Source organism: Capra hircus, chromosome 4, assembly GCF_001704415.2.
Source record: "Capra hircus breed San Clemente chromosome 4, ASM170441v1, whole genome shotgun sequence".
NCBI lineage: Eukaryota > Metazoa > Chordata > Mammalia > Artiodactyla > Bovidae > Capra > Capra hircus.
In genome coordinates, this window is record NC_030811.1 from 76,858,226 (window position 1) to 76,884,320 (window position 26,095).

Sequence of the window (26,095 nt, forward strand, 5' to 3'; positions counted from 1 at the left end):
CTAGATGGACCTTTGTTAGTAAAGTAATGTCTCTGATTTTTAATAAGCTGTCTAGGTTGGTCATAACTTTGACATAGTAAAAATGCTTTGACAAGGTATGGTGACTAAAGCAGCTTCAAGGAGAGAATTAGCTCAGGGTAACTGCCTGTGGCAATATTTGAATGTTATGCCTATGGTTAGCTCTATTTTCACAATTGGATTATTTTTATATCTTAATACCTTCTATCAGGTCATTTGATCAGAAGTTAAAATCCTCTTAGAATCCTGTGTTTAAGGTACTCAGTAAGTATAATATTCTACTTTTTTTCTGTAAATTAAACTTAGTGTCATAATTTAGCATATAAAGTTATTTAGCATGAACTATCATGATAAAAGAGATCTCTTCCTGGACAGTCAGAATTAAAGTAGTTGGAAAAGCTTTATAAACAGTCTTCATTATTAATGAAATCGCTTGTTGACTTAAATGTGTCTTTATGCTTTGTCAGATGTCTGATTCAGGAATGCATCTTAGCATGCTGTAAAACCTGTTTTAAAAATAGATATGAGCCACTCAGTGTCACTGAAAGATTGTTGACACAGTGGAGAAACTGTTAAATGAGTTTGCGGACCAGAACTTACCTTTACATGAAGAAGGGTGGTGTTTCGTTTGTTTGTTTGTTTTTTTTAATAAAATTGAAAGTTTATTTCTGTAGGTCCATATGAATATAACTAAAATATTTAGAACATTTTATTTACCTAGGGTAATGTTATAGTTGATTTTTGAAATTTATTTCCAAGGATAGCATAGTATAAACCAAAGCATATTAAAAAATGCTTTTCACATAATTTTATTTGAACCAGGTACTGTTTTCCTAACTTGCATTGAAGCATTTTTTCTTAAAAACAAAACAAAACTGTTTATATGTGACAATTTAAATATTCTTTAAATGTATTAAATATCTCATATTTAGTAGATTGAGTAAAAAAATTCTTTCACATTTTGTATATGAAATGCATGTTATTTACACAGGGGGGACATTAGGAAAAAGGATTTTTACTTTGGTAGATAATGTGGAATTTTCATCAGTAAAGATTGGGTGAGATTAAAGGACAGTAAAGTGGAAAATTGATACTGTCATACATTCTGTAGAATATTTTGTAATTTGCATTTGGTAAGGTGGGGACAGAAGCCGGGGAAAAGGAGAGTTAAACCAGTTTGGAAAACATACACATGTCTTAACAGTTACAATGACTGTGTAATGTTTTAATGAATAGTCTACTGACAGAATCAAGGGAAAACCTCTAGGACAAAATCTGTTTACAGTTAATGAAATATTCCCAGAGGCCTCCAGGAAAAAACAAAGGGGAGATTTTAAGTTGGTAAGGACAAGCTTCCTCCCAAAACCTTGGTAAGAGAAATGAAGGTAGTCACATTTGACTGAGGAAGTTCAGAGGATGTGAACTTTGAAGTCTCTAAATAATTGGTGTGTATATAGTTGAGAATTGACATTGCAGTCTTAAGATAATTAGGTGGTGGTGGTGTTTAGTTGCTCAGTTGTGTCTGACTGTTTTGGAACCCTGTGGACTTATAGCCTGCCAGGCTTCTCTGTCCATGGGATTTCCCAGGCAAGAATTTTATTTTAAATGTCAATAAAAAATGATTGAACTTTGTTTTCCTTCTTTAAACTGATTGCAATGTTTAAAAAAATGAACTATTAATACTCCCTAATTACTGAATTGGGGAACTTTAAAATATAAAATTGAGAATATAATTATAATTGAGCATCTATATGTATTAGACGTTGGAAAGCATTTTATGTTATTGTATTATTTATTAGTCACAAGAATCTTATAGAGGATAGATAGGTACAGTTGTTCCTATTTTATAAATATAAGAAACTAGGTCACAGAGGTGAATGATCTCTTCAATATTACGTATTAGCTTGTGGAGCCATTTGAATCCTTGTCTTTTGACTCTGTACTCCTCTTTTCATGATATGTGGGAATTTATGAGGTTTTCACAACATGGTTTACTTGAATTTGATCAATTAAAGATATAATCAGTATCTTAGGAAAGGTAATAAGTAATCTGGTCTCTAACACTATCATAAATATAGGCGGTCACAACATCATAAATCAACTATATTTCAGTAAACGTTAAAAAAAATACAGGCAGTAAGTAAATTCTGCCTTAAATTTTAGAAGTTGATCTGATTATTTGAACTTGCCAGTAATTATTGTCATTATATTTGAATCATTATGCCCTCCTAAAAATGGAGTATAAAAACCTCTGGTATTTTGTTTCCTCTGGGTGAACTTGGCCCTTGCAAATCTGCATGTGCCAGGATTGGCTGAGGAGGGTGCTCTCCACTCTCAGAATTTCCTTGAGATCCTGTTTGGCCTTGGATGATCCCAATTTGTAAAATGAATTCTGGGGCCAGTATCTGCATTTGAACCTGTTGAGGCTTGTCCTTAACACCTGCCGGAGGTACCCTCTTGTGCCAGTATGGTATTAAAAACTAGTAAACTATTTCAGAGGTTACTGGAATCAATCTGGAATTAGTTTTCTCTAGGGGTAAGGAACCATTAAGTTTAGTATCTAGAAGATGGTTATAAAATTGTCTGTGATGAATTTTTAAATATTAGCAAACTGATACCTGAAAAGTCCTTAATATTAGTTATTCGTGTGTAATTAACTCTAATATTTGCTTAGCATTTAACATACATTAATTAAGTTTCTCCAGCTATTTGATCTCAGTTCAACTTTGTCTTACCAAGTACCAGGGAAAATTAAATGTGATTATAAATTTTGGCATCTCTTGTCAAGCTATCCATTAGCAGCAGTAATTGATGCTAGTTCCTAGATAGAAGCTAAAACACAACTGATCTGTTACTGAGTTAATGGATTGATTCCTATCATATGTGAATTTATAAATGAAAAATTTCTTGTATACCCTGAAAATTCTGAAATTTATTTAAATGACTTATTTAAAAATTCAGCTATTTTATAAGAAATTTTAAATGTTCTATTCATGTAGAAAGATCCTTCTTTTATTATGGCAACTGATTTTTTGTTTACCTAAGAGAACCTGTTGCTAAAATAGTAATGAGGAAGGGTGTAATTTAAGTATAGTCATACACCCCTTGCTCTGCAAGTAACCAGAGTGCTATGTATGCATGTTGTTCAGTCTCCTTTTAGAGGGTGGAAGTCAAGAAGTCCTTTGTTTTTCTCTCTCTTGCACAGCCTAAAATGACGAATGTGTGATTTCAGTGGAATAAATGGCGTCCAAAGTCACAGATGCTATTGTGTGGTATCAAAAGAAGGTAAGTTGACAACCAGAGCTTTTACTTTTTAAATATTTTTTATGTATATTTTAAAAATTTGATGAATTTGTGTCAGATATTACCTAAAATAAGAAAGGTGATGCTTAAAAATATTTTTCTCTAATTTTTACTCCACATTGTCAGAGTATCTAGATTATTTTCAGTTATAAACCACATTTCCAGGATTCCAGTTCACATTTTATGAAAGCATTACATTTTTTCTTGCATTAATTTCGAGAAGAGGTAGGTTAACAAAGCTGTTATAATTTTATAACTATTTTACAAGGGTAACTATAGTTTTAATCTCTTTCTTGTAAGCTACAATTCAACAGCTGAATCTTTTCAGTAAAATAAACCTTTGGAGACTGTATTTTCCAAACTGAAATATTAAAATGTTTATTTGACATTTTAGGAATAGTTGTCATAACTACTTAACTAGCTCTGTCATGCTATATGTTTCAAAATAAGCTTTACCAATTTAATGTTTCCTTTACAAAGTATAAGTTCCAGTGCCTTTTTTTTTAATATACTCCTGTTTACTCCTAAAGAGTGTTGTTTATACTCTTTAAAATGTATTGTTGTTATATGTGATATCTTAGATTTTTAACTTCTGTAGTGAATTGTGTTTGTTTTCACGTTTAAAACATTTTTATGCCTTATTCATTAGGTCCCTATTAACAAAGGATAATTAGGTATTTAAAGCTTTTCCTTTGTATGGGAAAATCAGGCAATTTAAAAATTTAGTAGTAAATAAATGGTAATTAGCACACTAAAGATTAGACAAACCTAAGAATACAGTCTGTCTTTGAATATGTTATTTCTTTCTGGGTAGAACATACCACAGATAATTCAGTATCACATTTTTCTCATGAAGTAGTGAGTTGGATGGAGAAGGCAGTGGCACCCCACTCCAGTACTCTTGCCTGGAAAATCCCATGGACGGAGGAGCCTGGTGGGCTGCAGTCCATGGGGTCGCTAAGAGTCGGGCACGACTGAGCAACTTCACTTTCACTTTTCACTTTCATGCATTGGAGAAGGAAATGGCAACCCACTCCATTGTTCTTGCCTGTAGAATCCCAGGGTCGGGGAGCCTGATGGGCTGCCGTCTCTGGGGTCTCACAGAGTCGGATACGACTGAAGCGACTTAGCAGCAGCAGCAGCAGTGAGTTGGAAGTATTGGTGTTGATCACACTGTTCAGTCTTTTATGTTTCTATATTAGTGTTAAAGTTACTTTTAAATTTCCAGTAAACTTAAAGAAAGCTGAATTAAAGAAAACTAATTGTTTTTGCAGATAGATCTTCGAAAGCTTTTCTGTTAATTTCTACTTATGAGAGAAATGCTTGTCAATCTAACTTTTTATGTGCAAACATTTCAAACTTCACTAAAGATCATTTATAGAAGGTATTAGCTTAACTGACCTCTTTTAAGATCAGAGAGTTTGAAATATTATATTCACATTCAGTAAGCACAGTAACACCCTTCTTATCTGAGGGTCTAACAGCTTTGGATGTGTGTTAGTCGCTCAGTTGTGTCCGACTCTTTGCGACCCCATGGACCACAGCCCACCAGGCTCCTCTGTTCAGTGGAACTCTCCAGGCAAGAACACTGGAAAGTGGATTGCCATTTCCTTCTCCAAAAGCTTGGGATATGTGCAACCAAAAAATTCTCCAGAGCAACCCTAATAGATACAACAAATTATATCTAACAATCGTAACCACATCATAATCACCAGAACCATTAACCAGATTTGATTTGCTTGATTGTTTTATTTTGCTTTTAAATTTAATTTTCTTGGAAACATTACTTAATCTTTCAAGGCTTATTAAAAAACAAAATAGCACCTGTAAGTAGCCTTTCCTATCCTTATCCAGCCTCTGAGCTCTGTTCCCAGAGGTAGTTGTTTTAAATTCCTATGCCCTGAATACTTATTTAACCAGAGTTTTTAGTCATTGGGAGGATGGAGGCGGGTTAGTGGGGACAAATCATAAAAAAATGAAATCCTAATTATACAGTCAAAAATCAATAAGAAATCATTTACAATGTAATATACTGTGATAGTATTTCCTTTCAGTGCAATAGTTTATATTTTTTGCTTGGTTTTTCTAGATCTTGAAAGTCTCTGACAGAACTGGAGAACTTTTGTTATAGTCAGTCACATTCGGGTATTCTACCAGTTTGTTTTTTTCCTTCTTGGGAATGACCTTCTTAGAACCCTCTGTCCACCTGCCGCATTCTTCGGTGGATTGTTCTCAAGTCATGCCTGTCACCTGTCATCTTGGTATTTTCTTTTATCATCAGCCTGAGAGTTCCTTTCACTGCTCTTAGATCATACAGATTTGTTTTCCTCTTAAATATATCCTAGTAAAAAGAAGTCCTTTCAGAGGTGTTCATCGTTCAGTGAAAAAAAGAAGGCTTGAGTACGGAAGCTTGATATTCCTGATTATTTGACTATGGGCAGATGATTTGATTTTTTGAATCTCATTTCTCTGAATTAGATAATGATTCACAACCTCTTTTTAGTCATTTATCTTTTTGAAATTGTGATGAAATTTCCAGTTTCCAGGTTCTTATTTCCAGAAAAGTGTATATAAGGAACAAACAAAATTTTACATCTGATTCAAGCCCCACATGAAGAAGTCCTGGGTTAGGTGATTGTAAATGTTTTAATATTTTAGCATTCTTTGATTTTGTCTGTCATTCAGTAGTTACTCATGTTATATACTAGGAGGTATCACTATAAATAAAAACCGGGAAATTTCAACTTCATTTTCTTGAATATTTATTTGCTTGTAACTCACTTTAGAGTCACCTTTTTAACTGGAAAATGGTGACATTTTCATAATTTTGTTTTGAGTAATGAAAATGAGCTACCCCCAAAGACCATTACTTGATTTATGGACTGCTATGAACATGAATTCTAATATCAGATGGGAAATTTCCAGGAGGAAAATAAGTACAAATAAATTGGTTTTAAGTATTAAAATGTGTGTTGACGGCCTAGGTAAATATCTTGTTAAAAAAACTTTTAATAAATTGCGTGGTTTATTTTGAGATTTTAAAAGTTCACTAGTGTCTAATTCTAAACTTCATTTTGTATTGTCATGGCCATCTATAGTCATGAATTTGAAAGTTCCTGTTGAAGCAAAGTGATTTTCAATGTTAATTTGGAAGACTCATTTAACCCTCAAGAATGGTAATAGAAGAAACCAGAATAGTTTTTGATTAATATTGGGCTTTTGAACTTTTTTTTCTTTTTTTTAAATAATACAGTGCTTGTCTTTCACATTTCTCCTTTCTTGTTCCTGAGAAGACGGGATTATTTATCTTTCAGAAGGCATCCTAAATAGGGGCTTAGGTTATAGGAGTTCAAAGATAATTGACACACTAAGTATTTCTTTTAAAAAAATATGACCTGTAGAGTTCTATTGTAAATATGTAGATCATATTATGAGAGAATGAGGGTATGTTTTCGGGAAATGAGTATGTAAAAGCAGAGTGGCCCAGATAAAACTCCAAATTTTAAGGAGGCACTAGTGACACTGTATAGAAATAGTGAAACAGGGAACTTTACTTTATAGAATGAGGAAGAGCTGTATACATCTTGGTCATTGCTTTTATGGAGTCAGTAGCCAGCAAGAAAATTTGAATGAATTATGTTTAATAGCTTTTAAATATGAGCCAACAGTGGAATTTATTTAGTAGTTTAAATGAGAAACTGGCCTTAGTATCATGAACTTGATTGATAACTACTGTCAACTATTGATAGTTGGGAACATTAAATTCTCTACCATTTTAGTAAAGTTCAGTTGTATATACTTGTGTGTGTGTATGTGTGTGTACTAAGGACATATGTAAGGCATTTCAGAGCAATAACTTGCCCAGGGTCACACAGATGGTGGAGAAGTATTAAGTGTCAGCTTTCATTTTCAAAAACCTGTGCTATAATTTGCGGTAAGACAAATCCAACTCAGCCTATCTTTGGCAAAACAAGGGACATTTTTTGTCTTTCAAACTAACCTATGAAAAGTGGTGAAATGCATCTCAGGGTTGACTGAATTCTAAGATCAGAGCTTCATCAGAGGTGTCTTATCTGTCTCTTTCCTGCTTTCCTTGAGCTGACTTGTTTCTTCCTGCCACGTACACGCAAAAAACTTTGCTTGCTGTAGAAATATCCCCAGAGGTGCCTCCACACTCCTTTTAGCTCCTTAAGGAGGATGTGTGGAGGACTGGAATACAGTGGGTTTCCTACCAAAACTATTCCCAACCTTTTTCCCTGTTGGAAGAACCTCTATTTTGTTAGGGAATGATTATAGAGCTGTGTGGCCTGGGAGCATGTATCTAGTCTCAGATGGCATGAATCCTGATCAGTCTAAGCCAGTCTGGAAGTCTATTTCCGTTGCCCAGTGGTTGGCTTAGAAAGAGGCACATATTCCGTTTCTGGCTGATGAGATACGAAAACTTCTGAGGAAGGTCTTCCATATCTTAGAAGGAGACCCAACGATAATAATAGCAAAAGCTATATAACATTTATTATGTACCAGGCATTTTCTAGGTGATATATATAAATATATAATTTAACATAAATGAATGAAATGAGATACAGTGTCTGCTTCCTGTCTCTGTACATTTTGGGTGAATCTCTGCTGCCTGAAGCTGTTGTAGCAAACTTACTCCCCAGAGGGGAACAACAGGCAGAGTTGAAAGATGGAAAGAACCTGAATTTTTTAGGATTTTTTGAGCCTCGGAATTAACTAACTCTGGAGATATCTTACTTTGAAACTTCTTATTGTCTGAGATACTATCCCCTCATTTTTTTCAGCTACTTGAAGTTTAATTTCCTTGCAGCTGAAGGCATGCTAAATAATTACCAAGAAATGCTTTCTAATGGTATGTGGTTTCCTGTATAGTCCTTTTTTTCCCCTTTGAACGGTTATAGAGTAAATACAAGATTAACATCTACCAACATAGAAGTCCTGAGCCTCAGACCAATGGATTTATCACATTTTCTCTCTCTTCTTTTTCTTGAACTATATTCTTACAGGAATCATTAAATCTTTAATGTAATTTAAAACTACTGTGCCGTATAGTATGATGTGATTAAAAGAGCATTTGTATTTGATTTTGTGATATTGGTTAGCTTGTAATATTGAGTATGTTACCTAATCTGTGTGAGCCTCAATTTCTTTTAAGCTGAGGAGATTAATGCTTCTTCTGTGTGTCTGAAAGGCTTGTGAAGCAGTAAATCAACTTTGAATACAGTTTTTAAAAAGGTTTTTATTACTGGTTTATGAATTGCTCAGTAATATGCAGTATCACTCTTAAAAATGATTTGAGTTTGAGTTTTATTTACAAAGAAGAAACTATGCTATTCAGTGGTCGGTTCACTCCACCCTGAGGTTAGCTTCAGCTCTGACCCTTGAATTGTTTAGCTGATGTTTCCCCTTTTTGTTGAAGCTAGTTCAAATTGGACTGTTACTTGTAAAAGAGTCCCAACTAACATATAGAGAATATATAAATTTTATTGAGGTATGATACATACTGAGAACCACACAGATTATAATTTATTATATATATGTTATATATTTATATATATATTTACAAACTGAGCAACTGCTTATGTTCAAGACTGTTTGTTTGCTGTTTACAAAATAGGACTCAGATCGAGAAAGAGAATGTTACTAGCTTTACAGAACCTTCAGGCTCCCTTTTAGTCACAGCCTGACCCTTTGACCAGTGTATGAGGCAGTATGTCTTCATGGTAACCAGAACACAGGTTTTGGGGTTGGCAAAAGATTTTGAATCCTTGTTCTTGAAAGCATGTATGATTCTGGATAAGTTTCATCTCTGAATTTCACTTTCATGATATATATAAATATTGTCCTTTATATTTGCATACTTGCATGCTAAGTTGCTTCAGTCATGCCCTTTATATTTACTTGAGGATTAATTGATGACATATGTGAAGTGTTAGCAAAGTGCTCTTCACAGGCAAGCCTTCAATGAATGAGAGTTATTTCTGTTATAATTGCTTCATAGTCTGTGCACTGATCAGAGGAAGTCCCCCTAACTTATTTCAGAGTGTTTATTTCATGGATTCTAAAAATTCTCATGAGGCTAAAAAGATTCTTATTTGTAAATAAACCTGAAATATCAGTCTTCTGATACCTAGTATTAGAACAGTAGGTATTTAGTTGATATTTAATACTTATGCAACAGAGACATGATTAAGTATAATTTATAAACCTCAACTTTCTTTGCTTCAGTCACTGCTCATTTTTTCCACCATTTCCTTTTCAAAGTCACTTTCTTGCCAAAAATAAAGATTTTTCCTAGCAGAAATAGATTGGTTAGTTTAGTTACTGAAATATTTACCTTTTCACTTAGGACTTTTCTCCCCTATTTCGGTCATGAAGTTCTTGAAATTTTCCATTCTCACAGTCTCTCCAGTTTGGGTGCTTCTAAGGTAAATAATTTGAGTTTGAATTTTATTCACAAGGAAGAAAGAAACTATGCAGTCGTCAAAATAGTTTGACTTTAGAGATCATCTAGTTCCTGTTAAACTTTTTGCTTTACTGATAAGAAACCTGATGCCTGTAGATCTAATAACCTGATCATAGTCATGAATTAATGATAAAACCAAAACTCAAGTCTGCTGACTTTCAGGCCGCTCTTCTCCTGTACTAAGGTTGCTTTGAAAAACACACTGAAGAAACTTTTATAAAATTCATCTGTTGAATGTGAACTTTTTTAAAAAAACTTCTAAAAAAGCTTCATTTAATCTGTATATAAACCTTAATAGAAAGCTGAGCACTGAAGAATTGATGCTTTTGAACTGTGGTGTTGGAGAAGACTCTTGAGAGTCCTCTTGAGAGTCCCTTGGAAGACTGCAAGGAGATCCAACCAGTCCATCCTAAAGGAGATCAGTCCTGAGAGTTCATTGGAAAGACTGATGTTGAAGTTGAAACTCCAATACTTTGGCCACCTGAGGAGAAGAACTGACTCATTTGAAAAGACCCTGATGCTGGGAAAGATTGAGGGCGGGAGGAGAAGGGGACGACAGAGGCGGGAGGAGAAGGGGACGACAGAGGATGAGATGGTTGGGTGGCATCATTGACTCGATGGACATGGATTTGGGTGGACTCTAGGAGTTGGTGATGGACAGGGAGGCCTGGCGTGCTGCGGTTCATGAGGTCGCAAAGAGTTGGACACGACTGGGCGACTGAACTGAACTGAAACCTTAATAAAGAATGTTTTGTGTTTCCCGACTCCCCTTCCAGCTTCTGCCCTTGCTCATCCCTCTTACTGTTCCTTGGCTTCCGGTTAGAAAGGACTGTGCTATTGTCTTTCAGTTCAGTTCAGTCGCCCAGTTGTGTCCAACTCTTTGCGACCCCATGGACTACAGCACCCCAGGCTTCTCTGTCCATCACCAACTCCCAAAGCTTGCTCAAACTCACGTCCATTGAGTTGGTGCTGCCACCCATCCATCTCATCTTCTGTCATCCCCTTCTCCTCCTACTGCCTTCAGTCTTTCCCAGCATCAGGGTCTTTTCCAGTGAGTCAGTTCTTCTCATCAGGTGGCCAAAGTATTGGAGTTTCAGCTTCAGCGTCAGTCCTTCCAATGAATATTCAGGACTGATTTCCTTTAGGGTTTACTGGTTTGATCTCCTTGCATTACATTGTCTTTATTGCCTCTTTAGCCATTGGTCCTCGAGTTGCTACAGTCTGGCTTCTGCCTCTGTCCTTCTACTGGAAGTATTCAAAGGTCAGAGGTGATAATAAACCATTATTACAACAACACCTACTGCTTCTTGTGGATTTGCTGGATGTCAAACACTGGGCTCAGTGCTTTGTTTACATTGAAGGGAGAAACCTGGAGAATCATAAGGCCATGCAGGACTTGCAGATGTTTTTGGCTTAGTTGGATAAATTTTTAAAAATCAAGTCAACATTGAAAGAGCAGAATGTTTCAGATAAAAATCTGAACTTAGGGAATATACTGTCGAGTTTGCTACAGTCCTCATGGTGAATATATGTGCCCTTGGACCTACCTCACCTCTCATTCATATCACCTGTCTGGCCCCTATAGGAACATGGTATACTGTCTGCACTTTACATGGATATTCAGGGCTTTTTAAAGGTAATTTCTTTTATGAGAGTGTTTGAAAGGGTGTCACCTTTTTTTTTTAAATAAAAGAATTAATATACATAGGTATTGATTTAACATTAATGATTGAATGATGATGATGATAATGAAGGTACTTAGCACTGCCACATATTTAAGTAGCATCTGTTTTTCAGAGTGCTTCCATATTATATATTTTCATTGTTTGATTTACTGTGATAATGAAATGGATTAACTTGGTGGCAATATCAAGATACTGTAAGAAGTTGTATAAGATTTCTAGGACTTTCATAATTGACCACAAACTGGATGGCTTAAAACCACAGAGTTGTAGTTTCCCAATGGTTCAGGTGGCCAGCAGTTCAAAATCAGCATGAGCACGGTTGGTTCCTTCTGTCGGGAGGCTCTAGGAGAGAAACTGTCCACGCCTCTCGTGCAGCTTCTGTGCAGACACAATCCCTGACGTTCTTTGGCTTGGGGACGCATCATTCCAGTCCATGCCTTCAACTTCACGTTGGCTTCGTCACTCTTTCTGTACTTTCTCTTCTGTTCCCTCTTGAGAATAATGGAATGTTGTTATTAAGAAAAATTTGGATACTTAAAGTTTTGGTTAATAGTTTTAAATTGGACATTTCTGTATCTGTTAAAATAGACATCATCAAAAGAAGGGGGCAATTTTCTTTTGTATTTTTGATAGCTCTGTATTGTTGCATTTAGTTGCTCTCTTCTTCGCTTTTTGCTTTAATTTCTAGAACAAATAGTTTCTTTTTTCTTGTAAAATGTCATTCTTTATCTGAGATAATTTGAAATACTTTTTCATGATTCAGGAGAGGTATTTTAGGAAGGAACAAAACAAATGATGCGTTAAAAAGTGGATGGAATAGGATAATTTCTTAAGTTTAATACAGCCTAATTTTACATAGTAACTGTGAAGAATGAACCATACTATTTGATACATTTTCTGATACATTTCTTCAAATAGCCAAACTTGTTTTTAAAAAATTGACTTTTTCCAAAAATTCTTTTACTGCAAATGGTGTAGAGATGATCACTTTCTAATATTTTCCTGAATTGTGGTTGCTGTTAATTGTGGTTTAGCTGTGTTCATTGTGATTTGGTCTGTAATACATTGTAGTTTACCTGTGCTCTTTTCTCATGAATTTTCACTTCTTTGGCCTCATCCTTATTTGTTTAATCAGTTAGTAAAATAATAGGTAAATTCATTGCACAGGGCTCTCCGTATCCTCAGGTTGTGTATCCTCAAGTTAAGCCAAACTCAGGTCAAAGATGTTCAGGAACAAAAAAAATTCAGAAAGTTCCAAAAAGCAAAATATGATTTTCCCAAGCACAAGCAACTACTTACATAGCATTTTACATTGTATTAGTTATTGTAAGTAATCTAGAGATGATTTAAAGTAAACGAGAGGATGTACATAGGTTAAATGCAAATATTATGCCCTTTTTGTAAGGAACTGGAACCAATCCCCTGTGGATACTGAAGGAGGACGTCTCTGAAGCAAAACGTGAGGGAAGGTTCAAGGAAGTTTCTCGTTGGGTAAAAATTCAAGTACTCCAGTGAGCTGATTCTGCCGACAGCTTTTTCAGTGACTCAGAAACTCTTATTTCTTTTTTTTTTTTGACCTGAGGCTGTCACTCTTTGAGGTTGCCTTGTGTTAGAACCTTGTTTCTAAGGAATCAGAAATGTAGAGAGGGAAAAAGGTACCTTAGAAGTTAAACTTTTTAGTATCTTTATTTCACTGATGAGGAAACTGAGACACTGAGAGATAAGAGAACTCAGCAAGGTCTTGCTTTTATTTATGTGGTTGTCTTTACCTAGTCTAGAGAGCTGTCAACCATACTATGAATTATTGAATTTCACTTTTTAAGCAAGCTTTACCTGTACTTAATTGAAATAGTAGAGTCAGCTCCCATGGGTGAAGCAAATGGAAAAAAATGGAAAAAAAAATACCTTGTACTCTTTCCTAGCAAAGTTCTTCTGATCTGCTACATGGTAATGTTTACACACTCCAAGGGGATCCATATTCAGTCCTCCTTAGTATTAAAGTACTAAGTTCACAAAAACAGTATTAATAGGAAATTATCATTATTAAAGTTTTTGAAGTATCTTTCCGTATGTTAAGATATTATGAATACATAAACACGCAATTGCTTAATATTTTATGTTTGTCCTCTTTAGAAGTTGAGTTTTGGCGATAGGTTTTTGGTTTTGTTTTGCAAATATTCTGGTATGCCAGAACTAGGAATATCTACAAAGTACATAACTTCTTTGAAATACTGCAGTTCTCTTATTTGTTTATGACTTTTTTTGGGGGGGGAGTAGGTGAACTATTTATTCCTTTAGAAGGAGATATTCATTTGCCTATAGCAGTTGCTGGAGATACAGTGCCTAAAAATTAAAGTAGTTGTTTACACAGATTATGAGAAGATCTAGGAAACAACGTTATTGAAGAGAGTTGAAGTTTTTCAGTGATTAAAGCTTATACCTGTAGGGAGTTGGTAAGAAAAATATTAATATTTTATGACATACTAGAAAACTAGTCTCTAATCTTTTTCATTTTCTTTAAAATAGAAATGTTAGTCAAGGACATAAGTTTGCCAATTATATTCCAAATATCTTGCAGTCAGTTTATCTTTAACCATGGTAACAGACAGAGTGGTGAAATAAGTTGGTAGGTTGCCATTGACAGTCTAAAATTAGGCAAATGTACCAGCTTTTACAAGGCCTGAAGTATCTAAAACACTGGTGTTAACCTGCTCTGTGTTTATAGTTCACAAAGAATGACATTTATAAATGCTGTTTAGCAGGGTAACTTACAAACTAAATTGCCATTTGCCAAATGGCACATGGGGAGAAGGCCGTTAATTCAATACCAAGGATTGATTCACGAAAATAAAAAGCTGGAGAGGGTATATTGCCTAAAAATTTCCTATTTGATTTTTTGCCCCAAATACAAGCTGGAATCAAGATTGCCAGGAGAAATATCAATCACCTCAGATATGCAGATGACACCATCCTTATGGCAGAAAGTGAAGAGGAACTAAAAAGCCTCTTGATGAAAAGTGAAAGAGAGTAAAAAAGTTGGCTTAAAGCTCAACATTCAGAAAACAAAGATCATGGCATCTGGTCCCATTACTTCATGGGAAATAGATGTGGAAACAGTGTCAGACTTTATTGTTTTGGGCTCCAAAATCACTGCAGATGGTGACTGCAGCCATGAAATTAAAAGACGCTTACCCCTTGGAAGGAAAGTTATTACCAACCTAGATAGCATATTCAAAAGCAGAGACATTACTTTGCCGACTAAGGTCTGTCTCGTCAAGGCTATGGTTTTTCCAGTTGTCATGTATAGATGTGAGAGTTGGACTGTGAAGAAAGCTGAGCACCGAAGAATTAATGCTTTTGAACTGTGGTGTTGGAGAAGACTCTTGAGAGTCCCTTGGACTGCAAGGAGATCCAACCAGTCCATTCTGAAGGAGATGAACCCTGGGATTTCTTTGGAAGGAATGATGCTAAAGCTGAAACTCCAGAACTTTGGCCACCTCATGTGAAGAGTTGACTCATTGGAAAAGACTCTGATGCTGGGAGGGATTGGGGGCAGGAGGAGAAGGGGACGACAGAGGATGAGATGGCTGGATGGCATCACTAACTCGATAGACGTGAGTTTGAGTGAACTCTGGGAGTTGGTGATGGACAGGGAGGCCTGGCGTGCTGCGATTCATGGGGTCGCAAAGAGTCAGACACAACTGAGCGACTGAACTGAACTGAACATCCTTAAGATACACTTGGTCATTTTAATGAAATTTTCTTTAGTTTGCTTTTTGTGTTTGGTGTCTTTTCCCTTCTCCTCCTATGATGAGATTGGAATTATAGATAGAGAGTTCTGATTTATCTAGTTTATTTATCTAGTTTCTTTATCTGGTTTATCTAATGAAGAAGTGGGTTGGTGCATAACTGTAAACAAGTAAAAGACAGTATATAAAAGAAAGTAAGGTAGCCCTCAGTGTCCGATTCTGTGTGACCCCGTGGACGGTATCTTGCCAGGCTCCTCTATCCATGGAATTCTCCAGGCAAGAGTACTGGAGTGGGTTGCGTTTTCTTTCTTCAGGGGGTCTTCCCAAATCCAGGGATTGAACTGTGTCTCTTCCATCTCCTGCACTGGCAAGCAGGTTCTTTACCGCTAGCACCACCTGGCAAGCCAAAGATAGCCTTATTAAAATTTAATTATTTAATAGAGTTTTAGGGAATCAGAGAATGAAGTATTATTTTTCCAATATCAAAATGGTAGACAGAAGGATTTTTAATTAAAAAGTAATTTTTAATTACTGGTTTGTGGCCACAACACTTCACGTGGTTCATTTTTATTTACTGGTAGAAAACTAGGAAAAATTGTTAGTGAAGCCTCATTACATTGACTTCATATAAGGAAAACTCAATACATTTAAGTTTTATCAGTACAGTTTGACTTTCAGAATTAAAGCCTTTAAAAAAAAAAATCAAGACTTCCCCCTCTCTCCAAAAATAATGTCCTGTTAGAATTTGCACCCATCTGTATTTAAATAGCATTTATGATGGACCTGCTATGTATTAGGCGTTGAGTACTACCCTACAGCAGCTCTGCATCATGGGAGAACCAAAGTGCAAACAGAAAACGATCATACAAGTGCTACAAGAAAACTATCCTAGATGCACTGTGGGAACTCAGATATACTACTTGTATTTCCTAACTAGTTCTCAGATTTGCTGTAATCTTCCTGTCTTCATTGTTTCTTAATTCTTGTTCCAGTTAAATATTTCTTCCTTACAGCCACCAGAGTGATTTATCTTAAATGAAAATTTGGACTTACATATTTAATAACACTCTTCAAAGACTTCTCACATATCGTATAAACTCACGTTTCTTCACAAACCATAAAGATTAAAAAAAAATTTTATTTCAGTAACCTTTGTCACCTCTTCCAGCCTTCAGCTCTCACTGAATTAATTCCACTTCTCCAACAAATGAAACTTTGACATCTCCCCATACTGGTTTCTACCTTACTGCTTGAGGTGCCCACTTCATTGCCCACCCCACCCCCAAACTAACTCAGTTAGGTAGACCTAGTATCTTCCCCGAAGGACATCTTTCATAATCCCATGGAGACTGGATTATGTGTTCCCTGCCAGTGCTCATATAGGAAATTTATGCATGCTATCGGTAAGGCAAGAATATGGCGATTTTTATTTTCTTGATTCTTTCTTGTTTTTTTTTTTTAACAGCTTTATGAACTAATGTTATAGTTACCTACCACCTTCAGAAGTCAACACCATTCTTTGTTTTTAATTATCATTGTGAACTCTTGGCTTTAAAGGTACTTGATAATGTTTCACCCTGTTGCAGTTATTGATGCTCAGATTATTGTGTTGCCAATAGGAGATTATTCAGGTTGGCTTTTGAGTCTCTTTGGCATGACTAGTGAGTCAGTCAGTTCAGTCGCTCAGTCGTGTCCGACTCTTTGTGACCCTATGGACTGTTGCACGCTAGGCTTCCCTGTCCATCACCAGCTACCAGAGCTTACTCAAACTCATGTCGATCAGGTCGGTGATGCCATCCAACCATCTCATCCTCTGTCGTTCTCTTCTCCTCCTGCCTGCATGACTAGTAGTATTTGTATAAATTCAGTTATTTTTCTGACTCTGTGTTACAGTGGTATTTTGTTATTCTAGCACTTACCACAGATTGAGTGCAATATAATTAATTCCCCCTGATAATCCATAAGGGAAGGAATCGTTATCTTTGTAACTCTATTATTTATTTCAATGCTTTACTTTTTATTTAGAGCTTGGTAAATTTTTCTGCTTTGATAACAGTGCTTTCAGAAGACAATACTTGCATTAAAACTTTTGGTTTATGTAGTTCTTTATTATATTGAGTGCCAGTGATGTGCCATATACCAAGGCAGACACTTATTTTGAGTAATTTGATTTAATTTATTTAGTAGTAAATATGAAATAGTCTCTGTATGCTAAATATCTGTTACATTAAGTATTAAACATAATACTTTAGCTTGAGGAAGGCTGAGCGCCAAAGAAGTCAGACATGACTGAGCGACTGAAATGTACTGAACTGAACATTCCCCAAGTGTTTTCTGTATGATGTTAATAGGTGTTATTAGAATAGAGGTATTTTTATGGTCAAATAAGTTTGAGTCAAATATTGAGTTAAATAGAGGTTAACAACTTTATTATAGGATTTCATAGTTTATGTGTAGTGTTTCATAGTTTTTGTGTAGTGTTACTGCCTATAAGACAAATAGAAGAAACATGGTTAATTTTTCAGTTTGTTTAATTCCCCATCCCCTCCCCCTGCAAGTATCTGTGGAACATACTGAGGAAAATGCTGGCCAAGTTATAGAAAAGAGTGCAGTGCAGTGGAAAAGGCATGTTGTTGTAAGTCAGGACTTGAATTTCTACCCTGAAACCCTAGATGCAGAACTTTCTGAGAGCCTCTGTTTTCTCATCAGTATAAGAATATATACAGCACTAGTATGTATAGCCTGGTATACTGGAGTGGGTATAGCCTTTCCGTTCTCCAGCGAATTTTCCCAATCCAAGGACTGAACCCAGGTCTCCCGCATTGCAGGCCGATTCTTTTTTTTTTTTTTTTTGTATTTTTTTTTAAATTTTTTTAAATTTTAAAATCTTTAATTCTTACATGCATTCCCAAACATGAACCCCCCTCCCACCTCCCTCCCCATAACATCTCTCTGGGTCATCCCCATGCACCAGCTCCAAGCATGCTGTATCCTGCATCAGACATAGACTGGCGATTCAATTCTTACATGATAGTATACATGTTAGAATGTCATTCTCCCAAATCATCCCACCCTCTCCCTCTCCCTCTGAGTCCAAAAGTCCATTATACACATCTGTGTCTCTTTCCCTGTCTTGCATACAGGGTCATCATTGCCATCTTCCTAAATTCCATATATATGTGTTAGTATACTGTATTGGTGTTTTTCTTTCTGGCTTACTTCACTCTGTATAATCGGCTCCAGTTTCATCCATCTCATCAGAACTGATTCAAATGAATTCTTTTTAACGGCTGAGTAATACTCCATTGTGTATATGTACCACAGCTTTCTTATCCATTCATCTGCTGATGGACATCTAGGTTGTTTCCATGTCCTAGCTATTATAAACAGTGCTGCGATGAACATTGGGGTACATGTGTCTCTTTCAATTCTGGTTTCCTCGGTGTGTATGCCCAGCAGTGGGATTGCTGGGTCATAAGGTAGTTCTATTTGCAATTTTTTAAGGAATCTCCACACTGTTCTCCATAGTGGCTGTACTAGCCAATTAAGGCAGAAGGGAAGCCCAAGAATACTGGCGTGGGTAGCCTGTCCCTTCTCCAGCGGATCTTCCCAACCCAGGAACCGAACCGGGTTCCCCTGCGTTACTGCAGGAGGATTCTTAACCTACTGAGCTATCAGGGAAACCCATGTACAGCCTAAGATTACAAATTCTTTACAAAGCACTTGACAAAGATTAGTAATTTAGCATAGTCTTACTATCTAGATAAACAGTTCATTCCTTCCTCTGCAAAGTTTTTCCTAATTCTACATAGGGAAGATGAAACAGTCTGTTTTCTAAAGGAATTCCCGTAGTCACTCTTAGTAGCAATTTTGTAGCCACCTGGATTCTTGAATTAAAGTAAATCTTTTCTTAACCAATAATAATAGTGGTCCAGGTCCCTTAGATTCTAATTCTGAGGAATCTGAACTAAGCATCCAGGAGCAATTTATCTTAACTTTTTCTCCACATTAATTGTATCTTATGTAGGTAAGTGGAAGAAAGCTAAACACTTTAATGTGTTTGATTTTGAATAACTTAGATCTATTTCATCATCTCATTTCTAATTTCAAATGATTGAGTTAGTGGCAGTAATATGTTAGGTATTTTCTAAAATACAAAGGTACTTAAATAACCAAGATATTTTAATACTCTTAGCATTTTAATTGCTTTATAAATATGATATAGCTTTTCATGCTATTTATAGTTAACTGTTGAAATATGTAAACAAGGAAGGTGCTGTAGTGTTGATTCATAATATGTATGCATCATTTAGTCAGGGTTATGTTTTCGAGTAATAAACCAGAGTATATCCTGTGATAAACATTAAAAGAATGCAAAAAAGGCATATATACCTTCCTTCCTTGTCTCATGCTGTGTTATTAAGGAAAGGGAAGCATTAGGTAATTTATCAAAATGACATGACAGCTAACATTTATTGAGCTCTTACGTGTCTGTTACTGTTGTCTGCTCAATATGATTTAGCACATTTAATCCTTATGGTTATCCGTGTGGTTACTAATAATATTAAGTATTTTGCATATTTTTAGAACTGAGTAAACTGTACTTCCGGAGGAGTTTTGTGTATTTTCATTTGCTTTCTTAATAGGTCTGACAGCTTCCCAGCTGGCAAGGCAGCCATGGAGAGTCAGTAGAGCATCTGACAATGATTAGGGGTTGAATACCACCCTTCTCGGATACCTCTTAGTGATCAGAGCCAAGGCAGAAGACCATAAGGTGGTTTGTGTAAGGATGTGAATGAAATTACTGGTGGGTAAGACCTCAGTTGTAGAGCCAGTCCATCTGGATTTGAATTCCTATATTACACTATTTACTGTTAAATTTTGTACAACTTAAGTTTTTGTAACTATAAAATAGGGATAGCAGTAGTATCTACTTCATAGAATTGTGAGGATTCATTAAATTAGTTTGTGGAAATTGTGTCTGGCACTTGGTAAATAACGAATTTTAAAGATAGACCACCTCTTATTGACATCTTGGGTGATATAAAGGTTATTTTCAGTGAACATGACTCAACACCAGTACTTTCTCTACTTCTACTTTCAAGTTTTCTGTTTTTCAGACAAAACTCCTGATACTGATGCTGTTATTACATGATTTCCTGAATGGAAGGGTTGGGGGAGAGATTTCTTTTTTTTTTTTTTTTTTTAAAAAAAAGGGTGTTTCTTCAGAAATGTCCGAGTACTGCAGTAAATGAGAAGCCACATCAGGAGGTTGAAGTAATTTGAGTGAAGTCATTAGTTAGTCACTGATAAGGCTGAAGTTTAAGCCTCGGATTTTAATTCTGTGTCCCCTGCTTTAAAAATAAATAAAGCAAATAATTTTACAGTGAGTAGAAGTTTTCTGATTTAAATCCCTTTGTAAACAAGGCAGTATCTTAAATTGGTCTTAAATAGAACTAGATTCCTTTTTGTTTGTTTGTTTTAGAAATTTCTTCCATGTCTATGTATAGAAGGACTCTTTTCCTGAAAGCAAATTGGAGACAGAGTAAAGCAAATACTGTTGTCAACAAGCTGTAGTCTAATAGCATTAGATGTTAAAAAATATCAGATGAAAATGTACGGCATCCTAGGTTAACGTCTATGAAGCACAAGGTTCCTTTTTCATTTACTTGGCTGTTTAATAGAAGTGTCCATGAGAGGGAATTTTCATTTGCCCTTAAGCAGAAATGAATACACAGGGGCTTCCCTGGTGTCTCAGTGGTAAAGAATCCACCTGCCAGTGCAGAAGACATGGGTTCTATTCATGGTCGGGGAAGATCTCATATGCCGCAGAGCAGCTAAGTCCATGGGCCACAACTACTGATCCTGTGCTCTACAGCCTGGGAGTCACAGCTGCTGAGCCCATGCGCCACAACTGCTGAAGCCTGCAAGCCCTAGAGCTCATGCTGCGCAAGAAAGGAGGCCACTGCAAAGAGAGTGCATGCGCTCTTCTGCCTCGCAGCTGTATCCCCACCTCACTGCAACTAGAGAAAGCCTGCACAGCAGCAGAGACCCAGTGGAGACAGAAATGACAAAATAAATTCAATAATTAATTTAAAAAATGACTATACAGGAGTACTGACCATTGAGAAATAAGAAGCTGAGAAATTCTTAGAGTACATGGAAGAATACTCAGGTACAGTTACTCAGATTTGCCTTGTTTCTCAGTGTGTGAGTCCATTTCCTGATGCTTTTGTTCTTTGAGAAATTGACTTTTTATTTATTTTTTTTATTTTTACTTTACAATACTGTATTGGTTTTGCCATACATTGACATGAATCCACCACAGGTGTACATGAGTTCCCACCCCTGAACCCTCCTCCCACCACCCTCCCCATATCATCTCTCTGGGTCATCCCAGTGCACCAGCCCCAAGCATCCTGTATCCTGTATCAAACATAGAAGAAATTGACTTTTAACTGAAATTTTTTTTTACCTGTGATGTTTAGGGAAATTTTTGATTTATTTTTGATAGGTTGAACAAATCAAAAATTGAAAGCTGCAAAAGCTAGATTTTCCTATAAATACTTCAGTTTAAAAATTGCTTATTGTCTAAGTTAAATATGAGCGTTGAATGTCTTCATAGCTTAAATTGCTGTTAATATGAATGTTTAACTTGTCATCCCTATTTACAGGTTCATACCATAGTGCCATAGATGTCAAAATCAGAAACTAACTCAGCTTTCTATTATGTTTCAAATATTATGTCATGGAGTAAATAACTCATTCTTTTATTTCAGTGTTGATCCAAAAATTCTAGAGAGGGCATTTTGATGGAATCGAATTACAGCAGATTTTCTCCAGTTGTATATGATATTTTTGTGTAATGCTAGACATAGCTGGCATTAAAGTAAAACTTAAATTCCTGATATATATTAAGTGCTGCACTGTCCAATTTCAAAAATGTCACTGAAGAAGCAAGTTCAGAGGTTTTTTTCATTTTTGCTCTACTCACTGAGTGCTCTACTCACTGAGTAAATGGCAGAACTTGGCTTGTCCAGATCTTCTGTCTCTAAAGCCCTGCTTAAGAAAAAAAAAAACAAAACTCATTATTATTTACTTTCATAGCAATTATCTGATTATCCAAGCAAAAATTACATATTTAATAATTGCAAACAAGTTTCTTATACATATTTACAGAGAAATCCTAAAATTCCCTGCAGTGCCTTTAATTATAGACATATCTACCTATCTATATCTATTTGTATGTCTTTTCCCTTTAAATGCTGTTATGTTATTTTAGTTAAAGAAATTTTGCAGAAACATAGCTATTCCTTTTTACAAAACAGCTTTTATTGACATGTAGCTTAAATGAAATAAAACTCAGTTGTTTTAAGTGTACAGCCATCACCACAATCTAATTTCAGAACATTTTGATCATTAACCCCAAAAATGTACTGCTTATTTGTAGAGGGAAGACTGACATGCTGCTGTCCGTGGAGTTGCAAAGAGTGAGGCAGGACTTAGTGACTGAACAACAACATTTATAGTCATTCCTTATTTCCACCCCCACCAGCACACAACCACTGATCTACTTTTTGTATCATAGATTTGCCTTTTCTGTACATTTCATGTAAACAGAATGATAGAGTGGTCTTTTGTATCTGACTTCTTTTCTTAACATGCTATTTATGTGTTTCACTCCTGTTCTAGCATATGTGAGTACTCCATTCCTTTTTATTGCTGAGTAGAATACCATTGATGCTTTTGAATTGTGATGCTGGAGAAGACTCTTGAGAGTCCCTTAGACTGCAAGGAGATCCAACCAGTCCATTCTAAAGGAGATCAGTCCTGGGTGTTCTTTGGAAGGAATGATGCTAAAGCTGAAATTCCAGTACTTTGGCCACCTCATGCGAAGAGTTGAGTCATTGGAAAAGACTCTGATGCTGGGAGGGACTGGGGGCAGGAGGAAAAGGGGATGACAGAGGATGAGATGGCTGGATGGCATCACCAACCGATGGACATGAGTGAGTGAATTCCAGGAGTTGGTGATGGACAGGGAGGCCTAGTGTGCTGCAGTTCACGGGGTGGCAGAGTCGGACACGACTGAGCAACTGAACTGAACTGAGAATACCATTGTATAGCTGTACCATGTTTTGTTTATTCACCATTGGTGGCATCTGGATTGTTTACACTTTTTGACTGTTATGAATGGTGCAAGTATAAACATTCACATACGCATCTTCATATGGACATATGTTTTCATTTTTCTTAGAATAGTAACTAGGAGTGGAATTACCAGGTCAAAACTGTCAAACTGTTTTCAAAGTGGCTTCTTCATTTTACATTCCCACAAGCATTGTATGAGGATTTTAGTTTCTCCCCATCCTTGCCAGCATCTGTTATTGCCTGTCTTTCCTCTTTTTTTTTTGGCCATGCTGCCTGCGGCATCTTAGTTTCCCAACTGGGATCTGTCCTGTGCTCCCTGCAGTGGAAGTACAGAGTCTTAACCTCTGGACAACCAGGGAAGTTGCCTGATGTCTTTTTAATTATAGACATTCTGGTGGATGTGAAGTGCTATCTCTTGGTGACTTAATTTGCATTATTGTTCCTTTTAATTTATTATTTTGGTATTATAATTGTAATCTACAGTCTGATGCAGTAAACCATCTGCAGAATTATCCTATTCATGTGCTTTTTTGGTTTTATTCACTTTGGCCACCTCATGCGAAGAGTTGACTCATTGGAAAAGACTCTGATGCTGGGAGGGATTGGGGGCAGGAGGAGAAGGGGACGACAGAGGATGAAATGGCTGGATGGCATCACTGACTTGATGGACGTGAGTCTGAGTGAACTCCGGGAGTTGGTGATGGATAGGGAGGCCTGGCGTGCTGCGATTCACGGGGTCGCGAAGAGTCGGACACTACTGAGCGACTGAACTGGACTGAGCTGAGACAAGTGAAACCCTGTACAGGGAATTTACTTTTGATTAAAAAGAAAAAAAAAAAAAACTAAAAAAACTTACTCTTATTAAAAAACTCGTCTAAAATAATTAAACAATACAGTTTAGAGGAAAGTATATGCATTTATGTTTTAATAAATAGTTAATTTTTCTCCTCAATGTACATGAAGTGCTTTGGTGTGGAATCTTTTCTCACTGTTCTGGGTTGGTGTTAATCCTCTTATATGCAAAGTAAGTAATAATACTCCAATCATGAATGCAAAGGAAAAGTGATAGTTATTCTTGGGAATGTGATTGGTTAAAAACAAGTCTTGGCAAATCAAAGAATGGATATATCTGAAATAGTTGGTATGGTTACTTAATTCTTACCTTAACAAGTAATTTGAAATGGTTTCAGCTACTAAGAGATAGCAGTTTCCACAGATTGCTGTTATTTTGAGAAAAGAAAATGAAGATTTATCTTAGGAAGATAGCACTGTGCAATGGAAAGTCAGCCTTTGGGTATCAGTGTTTATAGATGGGATCCAAATTCTGTATCTTATAAGCTCTCTGACCATGAGCAAGTTGTTTCAACCTTTTTGAGACTCAAGTTCCTCATCTTCAAAATGGAGTGAAAAGGTTGACTTTTTTTAATTTTATTTTTTTATTGAAGTATAGTTGATTTAGAGTGTTGTGTTAATTTCTGCTATACAGCTAAGTGACTCAGTTATACACATACATGCATTCTATTTTACATTCTTTTTCATTATAGTTTATCCCAGAGTATTGAATATGATTCCTTGTGATTTATAGTAGGACCTTGTTGTTCATCTATTATGTGTAATAGTTAGCACCTACTGACCCCAAACCCCCAATTCATCCTTCTTCCATCCCCCTTTCCCACTGGTAACCATAAGTCTGAATGTATTTTGAGAAAGTTCTAGCACAGTGTCTGAAAAGTTTTAAAATAAACATTCTCTCTCACTTTGACACAATTTGAATTTGTAGCACATACAGATACCGAGTCTTAATAACTTGAAAGTCAGCCAGGAGTAAACAGTCAAACAAAAAAAAAAAACACACAAAAAAATAGAGCCTGTGTTTGAATCTGGTTCCATCATTTGCTATGTTGTGACTTTGGACAAATTATTGAATTTCATATGTCCAATTTTCTTTAAAATATGAGGATTATATAATACTGTGTAAGTAAAGTAGTTGGCCCAGGGCTTCCTATGTCACAGTTGTTGAACTTGTTGAATGATGATAACACGTAGCATTTATTGAATACTTACTATGTGCTACAATATTGTCCTTAGTACCGTACTTGCCTTTAATTATCACAACAATTTCACGAAATAGACATTACTGCCATTATCCAGAATTTATAGCTGAAGAAACTTAAGAGTCAGAGAAGTCTATTGGTTTCTTCAAAGTCACATAAAGAAGGCGTGATGAGCCAAAATTTAAACCCAGTTGTAGTAGGCTTCATAATCTTCACTCCTTAACTGATAGCTATTCAACTCCCAACTTTATATCCAAATCTGGCCTATTTCCTCTTTCACTTTGCATTTTCTTGGCTGTGGGCTCTCAGGTGGTTGTGAGTGGTGGGATCGAATCCGTCCTGTGTGTCTTGTTTCCTGCCAGGACTGTAATCTGTGACAAAACAACAAGTGCTCAGTAACTAGAATAGCAGTTATGTTTATTCATACAACTGTTACGTTAGCTTAAATGTATTTGTTTAGTCTATTGGAAGTCTTGTACATATTCTGACTAGCTTGGTCTGGGTCAACTTGTTATTTAAATAAGTTTTCATAAATGCATGTTTGGCTAGGAGAATTAAAATCTGTGTTGTTGGTGAATGTCTTGTCATGGACTTGGTGAGATGAAGTTTGTTTTTGGGGGGAGGTTTTCTTTCTTAGGCTTCCCCGGTGGCTCA

General features: G+C 36.1%; 1 protein-coding gene across 3 annotated transcripts in view; it reads left to right on the forward strand.

Moving 5' to 3' along the window:
- The window catches only part of PHTF2 (putative homeodomain transcription factor 2), a 134,981-nt gene that overhangs the window by 41,666 nt on the left and 67,220 nt on the right, over positions 1-26,095 (forward strand). For 2 of the 3 annotated variants that reach the window (XM_018047272.1, XM_018047274.1), the window contains exon 2: positions 3,224-3,303. In XM_018047272.1, coding sequence (XP_017902761.1) covers positions 3,259-3,303 — 45 coding nt within the window. In that variant the 5' untranslated portion in view covers positions 3,224-3,258. Of the gene's footprint in view, positions 1-3,223; positions 3,304-8,173; positions 8,192-26,095 lie in introns of those variants that run through there. The other variant, XM_018047273.1, reaches the window with a different exon arrangement.